This window comes from Neophocaena asiaeorientalis, unplaced genomic scaffold (genome assembly GCF_003031525.2).
Source record: "Neophocaena asiaeorientalis asiaeorientalis breed wild unplaced genomic scaffold, Neophocaena_asiaeorientalis_V1.1 scaffold476, whole genome shotgun sequence".
NCBI classification, from domain to species: Eukaryota; Metazoa; Chordata; class Mammalia; order Artiodactyla; family Phocoenidae; genus Neophocaena; species Neophocaena asiaeorientalis.
The window spans coordinates 750,516-758,533 of NW_020172178.1; the positions used below are offsets into that span (position 1 = coordinate 750,516).

The window sequence follows — 8,018 nt, forward strand, 5'->3', positions numbered from 1 at the left end:
AGCAGATTCATTCCAGAAAGAACACGCTTACACCGAGCCAGGGGGCGGCCCCTACAGAGACTGTTCACATTTGCAGCTCCATCTCAGCTTGAAAACTGGCTGAACTCTTTGGAAGCTTTCTTTCTCTTCTAACCAGACTTTAGGGAGCTCAGGAAGATGTCTGATTAGTTACAGACTAAAGAGATTACATTTTCCCTGCTCATTTGAGCCCCAGTTGAGGAAAGTTTCCATATACTGAGATTCTGGGTAAGATTGTGTTTTTGTTTAAAAGCTTCAATAGTAAAAATATATTTTAAAATCTTCTTTTAATGGCCTACATTGTCCGATCTCTTCATTGAGTGAGGAATCAGTGGCCTAGAGAGGGCCTGGATGTCACCTGAGGCCACACAGCAGTGAGCGGCAGAGTCTAGCGCCAGCCTGGGGCTCAGGGTTGCCTGTGAACTCCAGCTCAGCGCTCCTCGCACATGCCAGTGCTGGCTTGGGTTGGAGCTGCTGTTGCCTGGGGAGAGAAGGAGATGGGCCAAAGGCCCAGGGCTTAGTATGGCCCAGCATGAGGCTTCCTAGAAGCCCTCCTTCTGGAAGCCCCAGATGACTCAGATGTGGGCTTGACCAGGGTTAAGCCTGAGACCAGGCCCCAGGCAATGCCCTTGCAGGCCCTTCCCGGCTCTCCTCAGCAAAGACACCTCGCCCACACCTGCAGGGGCCACACCTGGCTCAGTCATTCCTCCAGCGAGTGAAGCCTACCTAACACAGTCTGGACCAAGCACTGGATGAGGAGTCAGAAGTCTGGGATCCACCCCAGCTGAGCCTCTTCCTAGCTGAGTAGCACTTCGCTGTGCCTGTCACCTCTCTAGCTTCCTTGGCTGTAAAAACACAGAGGAGAAACTCTCCAAGTGCAAAAAGAGGCACCGGGAGTACACAGCCCCTGCAAACACGGGCATTGTTCCTCAGCAGAGCAAATTCAAACCCAGCTTTGGAGTCAGGCCGCCTGGGATTGAATCCCACTGTGTGCTGGGTCAATGTGGGCAAGTAGCTTAATTTCCCTGTGTCCCAGTTTCCTTGTCTGTAAAACAAGGATAATAGGACCTACCACCGTAAACTAGTTGTGAGAAAATTAAGATAATATAGTTTGAGAGTTTTGTTTTGTTTTGTTTTGCAGTACGTGGGCCTCTCACTGTTGCGGCCTCTCCCGTTGCTGAGCACAGGCTCCGGACGCGCAGGCTCAGCGGCCATGGCTCACGGGCCCAGCCGCTCCGCGGCATGTGGGATCCTCCCGGACCGGGGCACGAACCCGTGTCCCCTGCATCGGCAGGCGGACTCTCAACCACTGCGCCACCAGGGAAGCCCAGTTTGAGAGTTTTGGATGATGCTGGATACACAGTAAGTACTCGGTAAAAATTAGCTTTTATTATTATGGCTCTTTGAGTCTTGATTGACCCCAAATTCCCCAACTAGTAAATGATATGCACTTGGAAGATACAGATGTTTGTCTATTCAAGAGCCTAGCCTGGTGCCTGGGGCAGGGGAGTGAAAGTGTGGTGTGGAATTACTTAATACATGCTCCGGGAAGTATTAATACTTATAAAAGGGCCGCACACAATTCACCGGAGCCCCCTTTCCCCACCCAGAGCACCGTCTTCCAGCGGTCAAGGGCTGGTGAATGAATGAATCTCTGAATGATACATATTCCTCTGTTTGATGTTCAGCGATAATGAACTTGTATGCAGGGTGAGTCACCAAGCGTGGTTCACGGTCTGTGCCTTGTATATAGCCGTACAATTCCACAGGCACAGAATCAAAGATCCTGGAAATTCATTCATTCGACAAACATTAATTGAGTGCGTGGCAACCTGCTGATTCAGGAGTTGGAAGGGTGTAAAATATTATTTTGAAGCTACACACGCAGGCAGGTAACTTCATGTTAGCGCCTGTCCTCTGGTCTTGAGCAAACTATACTTATACGACCTGGTTTATGAATTAATGAGGGCCAGCTAATCTTTCAGAATTCAATTTGCAGTTTTGGTCAAAAGCCCTTCAGCCTTTACAACCTGTCTTCCTGGGTTGGGCTAACTCCTTTGCTAGTTAAAAGGTTTCTGTGTCTTTAAAAGGAGGCGGTACCCTGTCAAGTGTGCCCCAAAGGATAGGCTGGAGGCGCGTGAAGTCCCACCCGCTTTCTGTGACGTTCTGTGGCCCGGCTTCTGATTGTCCGCCTCAGACGTCAATCGAGGGGCGTGTGTCTTGCTGGGACACAGTGGTGGTCTAACCTCTGGTTTGCGGAGCGGTCGGGTGTATTCTCCGTTCGCCCCCACGCCTTCGGGGCCCCCGCCGCCCGACCCAACGGCTGAGCCAGCCAGTGGTTCCAGGGGCGCCCTCCCGCACCGATCCCTCCTCTCTGGGGCGGGACCTGGCCCGACGGCTCCGGTCACTATGGTCAGTGGTCGTAACGGGGAAGCGGGGAAGGAGGAGTGGGAAGGGGGGCTCGGTAGGCGGGGTCGCCGCCCGGGCGCATGTGCACTCGCGGGACTGGGGGTCGGGCGCGAGGCTCGGCCGCCGCTGTCAGACCTGACGCGTTCGGACACCCCAGGAATACGGGGGGCCCAGTCCTTCCTTGGAAGGCCCCCGTGGACGGCCAGCGACGGAGACCCAGCCCGGCTCCCAGGCCTCCCGCCCCGGCGCGTTCGTCCCGGCTGTCCCCGAGTGCCGCTCGACGGTGGGCACCCGGAGGCTCCAGGGCTAAGGGTCGCTTCCGTTTTGTTAAGTAGACCTCCAGTCGGCAGCTCACGGCCCCACCCATCCGAGGGCTCAGCCATGAGAGACCTCCCACTCCCAAGCCCCAAGAGTGGACCTGGGGAGTGCAAGGGTGTCCGGACATCCTCTCTGACCTACACGTCAACAGAAGGTCTTTGGAGTTAGAACCCACGTGGAGAGGCTGTCTCAGGTTGTGAGACACGTGAATTAGGGGTCCTGGCAAAGCAAAGACTAGAGGAACCCCTGATTCAGAAGGCAGAAAGGGCCCTAGAGACCCTCTGAGCCAGGCCAACCGGGTCTTGGTCAGCTGGGGCCACTGAGGCCCAGACAGGGAGGGGGCCGGGACTGATCGTGGTAGACTTGGACCTGAACCCAAGCCTCTGGACTCCCAGTCCAGTGCTCTTTGTATTACTAAGGGGGCAAGGGGAGGCGGGGGACAGGCACTCTGCAGAGGACTGGGTATGATGAGTGCCTAAAACTCTTCAACTCTGAGCCCCCCTGCTCCAGGGAGCTTGTAGAGTATAAGGACTGGTGGCCTGGCTTGTGGTCACACAGCCCTGAGTTCAAATCTCACCTCCATCCCTTGGAAGGCCAAGAGGCTTTGGTTGGTCGCTTCCCATCCCCGGCACTATTTTTCACGTCTGTATACTGGGCTGCTGTGAGCACCACGTGAGGTGATGCGAGTGGATCAGTTGGCTCAGATAATTGGGCACGGCTTTCCCTGTGAAAACAGGGTCCTGGAAATGCGCATGCACGGGTGCCTGGTTTTTCGTGCTTAGCCTCCTCCCTCCCATGTCTGGGCAGAGGAATGGGTCACCACTGTAGGCTGCCGCTGACTTGGGGCACAGGTCAGAAACTGGTCACGGTCTGACACATTCTGACTGTGGTGTGGGCAGCCAGGTCATCTGCGCTGGCCTGTCCTAGACAAACCAGCTTGCTGCTGGGTGTGGCTGAGGGCTTCTGGGGCATCTGGAAGCACCAGCTTCCTGCTTCTACCCAGTACCTAAGGGTTTACCTGGCTCTGCTGCTCCTGGAAGGGGACCCAGGTGTTTCTGCATCGCCCGCCAGGGAGTGGCCAGAGCTGAGGTAATAATGGGTTTAGCCACCCTGGAGCCGAGGCTGGCGGGGCTTCCAGCCACCACTGGGTAGCTGAGAGCATGGCAGGGGTGGTGAGGGCTGGGACCTGAACTTCTGGCCTTCGTGCTGCACAGTAAGGCCTCTGACTCCATCCTCACGTCTGCCCTGGACTCACAAGACCGGAAGTCAGAGGGCAGATGGAGTCAGAGCATCAGCCCTCAGCCTGTGAGGGGTGGCGTGGCTGCCTTGGAGAGGGATGAAGTTGTTAACTCACAAAATAGGACGTCTGCCGGGGAATCCTGGGAGGGTGGGGGCGGCAGAGGCAGTGCAGCGTGTGTTCTCTTCTGTTCACCCAGCGCTTATTAGCACCTACTGTATGGCAGGTACCGTGCTGGGCCCTTTGGTGGTTTTCTGAGTCTGTGTGGTGTAGATGGTGGTGAGTGTGTGTGTGGTGGGCAGAGGAGAATGTCTTTGGAGAATACGGTGTTTTCTTTCTGTGTTCGTTTCAAAGTCACTGGGCTAAGCTTGATGAAGGGTCCCAGGTAGAAGACACAGAACCCCTTGGGAATGCAGGGGCCAGGGTGAGGACAAAACCTGGGGCTGCCACTGGCAGAGGTTGTAGGTAGTGAGGGGTCTCATGCTCACTCAAAGGGCATTTAACATTCAGTGAAGAATGAGGGTCGGATGTGAATAGCAAAACCACAGGGCCCTTCTGTGCTTTGTTCTTTGGTTTGTCAAACAAGCCGCAGTAGGTACCCTAGTCCAGCCCCATGCTGGGCACTGATGAGAAAGACAAGGGGCTTGCCCACTCTTAGGAGCTCACTGCCTGTTGGACAAGGCAGAGCTGGACACAAGCAATTCTTGAGCTACCGGTCATGACCTAAGAGGCCTGACCATGGGCTTGGGGAGCACAGCAGGGAGCCATGCACTCTGAGGGAGTGGGGAGTGTTGAGGAAGGCTTCACAAAGGAGTCTTTTGAATGGGGTATTGAAGGATGTATAGGAGTTTTCAGGAAGGATTTGGGGAAGAGTGTATTCCGGTCAGGGTGGGACAGTGTGCTTACAGGCCTGTAAACATGGTTAAGAGTGGGATATGCTGGGAAAGGTGAGCGGTCTGTATGGATGCAGGGAGCTTGGGGGAGGGAGGAGAGATGAGTTTAGAAAAGCAGGTGGGGTCAGAATGTGCCATGAAGGGCTTTGCATGCTGCACTGTGGGGTTTGGACTTTATTCTGCAGGTGTGGCTGGGGAGGGGCGAGGACCATAACATATTTTTGACAAATAAGAGATGGTTGCTTTGGATGCCTTCTGGCAATGGAGTGGACAGAGGGTTGGAAGTGGCCAGGCTAGAGTCGGAGACCAGCACATACATCTGTTCACTCATCTGCTCGTTACGCATTTTGGGGGCATTATTGTGTGGCAGGCACTGGGGAATCTAGTCATGACAGGCAGGCAAAGTCCCTGCCCTCATGGAGTTGACATTCTTGTGGAGGGTGACAGACAGCATGCAAGTAAACGAGTGAACCTACATGTCAGAGAGCTCTAAAGACATAAAACAAGTCAAGGCAGTAGGGGTGGGGAAGGGGCAACTTTCACAGGGTGGTCAGGGAAGGAGGTTGTGTCATCTGAGTCATGTAAAGAGGCAGAGAGTCATTCCATGCAGAGGCACAGCATGTGCAAAGGCCCTGAGGTGTCTTGGGGGAACACAAGGAGGGTCACTGTGACTGGAGCTCACGAGAGGGAGGGGAGCAAGGCCAGATGGGGTAGGACCTGGGTGGTTGTCATCCAGAGGTTGAGTCTTCTCCCATGTGAAGGAAGCCACTGGAGGGAACTGGGAAAGGGCATGTCCTCATCTGCTTCACATGGTAGAGCCTGTGCTGGCTGCTGTGGAGGATGGTGGGGATGGGGGCTGGGATTGGGAGCCAGGAGGTCAGTTGGGCAGACACTGGTGCAGCCTCCCTGGGGGCGGATGGTGGCAGCTCTGGCCGGACACAGGAGCTGAGCTGACGGAAGAAGGGGGAGGAGTAGAAGAGGCCTCCCCGGTCTTTGGCATGAGCTCTGTCTGGATGGAGGGGCTTTTGAGGATCTGGTGACACCTGGAGGGGATGCAGGGGTGGAGAGAGAAAGCAGTTAGGGGCACAGTAATTCTGGGATCTTGGTCAGACATCCCGGTGGCTGGTGGTGTTTGAGGCCGGAGCTCTAGGGAGAAGTCAGGGCGGGAGATCTGAGGGTCCATTAGGAGGACGCTATGAGTCCAGGGTCAAATGAGAGAGGGCCAGCATCTGAATTCGGGGTCTCTGCAAGGCCAGCCAATAACTGTGACCCAAGGCGGGTAGGGGTCCAGATGCAGGGTCTTCTCTGTTTCCTGAACTGAACTGCAGAGATGGGGGAATGTGGGTGGTAGGCTGAGTAACAGTGCCCCAAAGACACCCACATCCTAATCCCCAGAACCTGTGACTAGGGTACCTCACGTGGCAACAGGGGCTTTGCAGTTGTGATGAATTAAGGGTCCTGAAATGGGCAGAGTACCCTGGGGTACCCAGGTGGGCCCAATGATGTAATCACAAGGGTCCTTATAAGGAAGAGGCAGGAGGCTGGGAGTGAGGAGACGTGACAGTGGGAGGAAGGGATCGTGAAGAAATGCAGGCAGCTTCTAGAAACCGAAAAAGGTAAGGGAGTGGCTTCTCCCCGTGAAATGTAAGATAATAAACCTTGTTTTAAATCACTGAGTTTGTACTGGTTGCTGTTTGTACAGCAGCAGTAGGAAGCAATTCAGGACACTAGGCCTCCCCTGAATCTTGGGCCTCCAAATGTTTTTGATCACTCATCAATAAAAATGTTTGATTATCCCGTATGTCGGTGTATTATACATCATACCCTGAAGGAGACATTTAAAAAGCCATTTCCTTCCAGCCCCTGCAAACAGCCCCCTGTGGAGACCCCAGCCCCAAGCAGGCAAGGCCAGGTTTGGAGCCACGGGGCGCCTCTAGAAGTGACAGGGACCTTCTGAGGGGAGGTGGTTGGCTGAGTTCTAGGCCCTGACCCTCTGGTGGTGAGGCTGCAGGCTCTGGCCTCTGCCATGGAGCAGTTGGTAGCTTGAGGTCAGGCCACGTGGTGCATTGTGGCTTCTCGGGGCTGGGCCTGGTTCACCAGGCTGACTCATGGCCCGGGGTCAGCACACCAGCAGAGCAGCCTCAGAGGGAGGTCCGGCAGGCTAACGGCTGGCCTTGCCCGCCGGGGCCCAGCGTGGGCCCAGGAGAGGCCCAGCAGCACCTCAGAGCCTTGGCTGGGGGTGCACACAGAGGCACCCAAGGGTACGTTATGGGGGGTTTGTAGGCAGAGGCATGAGCCCAAGGCTGGGCTGCTAAGGAGCCATCAGGAAGTGATGATAGGGCCCACGAGGGCCCGGTGGGTTCTCTTTGTGGAGAGTTGGGGCAGAAAGGCACCCAGGTCTGTTGAATACCTTTGATGTGCTGGGTGACCAGCATCGAAGTTTCTCCCTGGATTGCCTCACTGTGTGACCTCGGGCAAAGAGCTTGACCTTTCTGGGCATCAGTTTCCATTTGTAAAACAGAGCTACTGCGAGGCCTAAGTGAGATTATCCCCAGCGCCTGGCATACGGTGACCTCCCGGCAAAGGTAACTTAAGTCATTCAACAAGTGGTTACTTAGTGCCTTCCGGGGGCCCGCTGCTGTTCCAGGCACTTGGAGTACTGTGATAAAAGTGACAAAGGACCCTGTCCTTGTGGAGCTTCACTCTCCTGTTGTTTCGCCTCTCGTGAAAGCTCAGAGAAGCTGGATTCAGACTCTGAAGTGAACTGTATCTGTTCCAAGAGGGGCCCACGGAGAACTCACAGGAGGGGCAGGGGTTTGGTTTGGGTCACAGGTCATGTCATGGGTCAGACCTTTATGGCCTGCAGGACTAAGCGGCCAGGGCCCAGTCCTTGCAGCGTGGCCCTCCCCACCCTGCAGTTCCCTGCCACCCCACCGTCTGCTGGGGGTCCCTGGAGATGCTCGCGCAGTGCCGTGTACGTGGGGTTCCTGTGGGCAGGGGGCACAGCAGCTTGTGGGGTGGGAGCTCCTGCATTGCCCTGGCAATGGGACCTCACTCTGGCTCTGCTTGGTCACTTCCTTACCGGAAGCTTTCAGGGCTTCAGCGGCCCCACCAGTGGGGCAGGATCCATGGATTGGGGTATA

General features: G+C 55.6%; 2 protein-coding genes across 2 annotated transcripts in view; both read left to right on the top strand.

The window, feature by feature from the left end:
* The first annotated feature begins 2,270 nt into the window (after nt 1-2,270).
* OTUB2 (OTU deubiquitinase, ubiquitin aldehyde binding 2) overlaps nt 2,271-8,018 on the top strand; it is a 19,892-nt gene continuing 14,144 nt past the window's right edge. The window contains exon 1 of the mRNA XM_024759446.1: nt 2,271-2,430. Coding sequence (XP_024615214.1) covers nt 2,428-2,430 — 3 coding nt within the window. The 5' untranslated portion in view covers nt 2,271-2,427. The remainder of the gene's footprint in view (nt 2,431-8,018) is intronic.
* LOC112409269 (regulatory factor X-associated protein-like) overlaps nt 2,508-8,018 on the top strand; it is a 10,631-nt gene continuing 5,120 nt past the window's right edge. Inside the window, 3 exon segments of the mRNA XM_024759258.1 lie at nt 2,508-2,710; nt 3,673-3,834; nt 3,960-4,050. Coding sequence (XP_024615026.1) covers nt 2,508-2,710; nt 3,673-3,834; nt 3,960-4,050 — 456 coding nt within the window.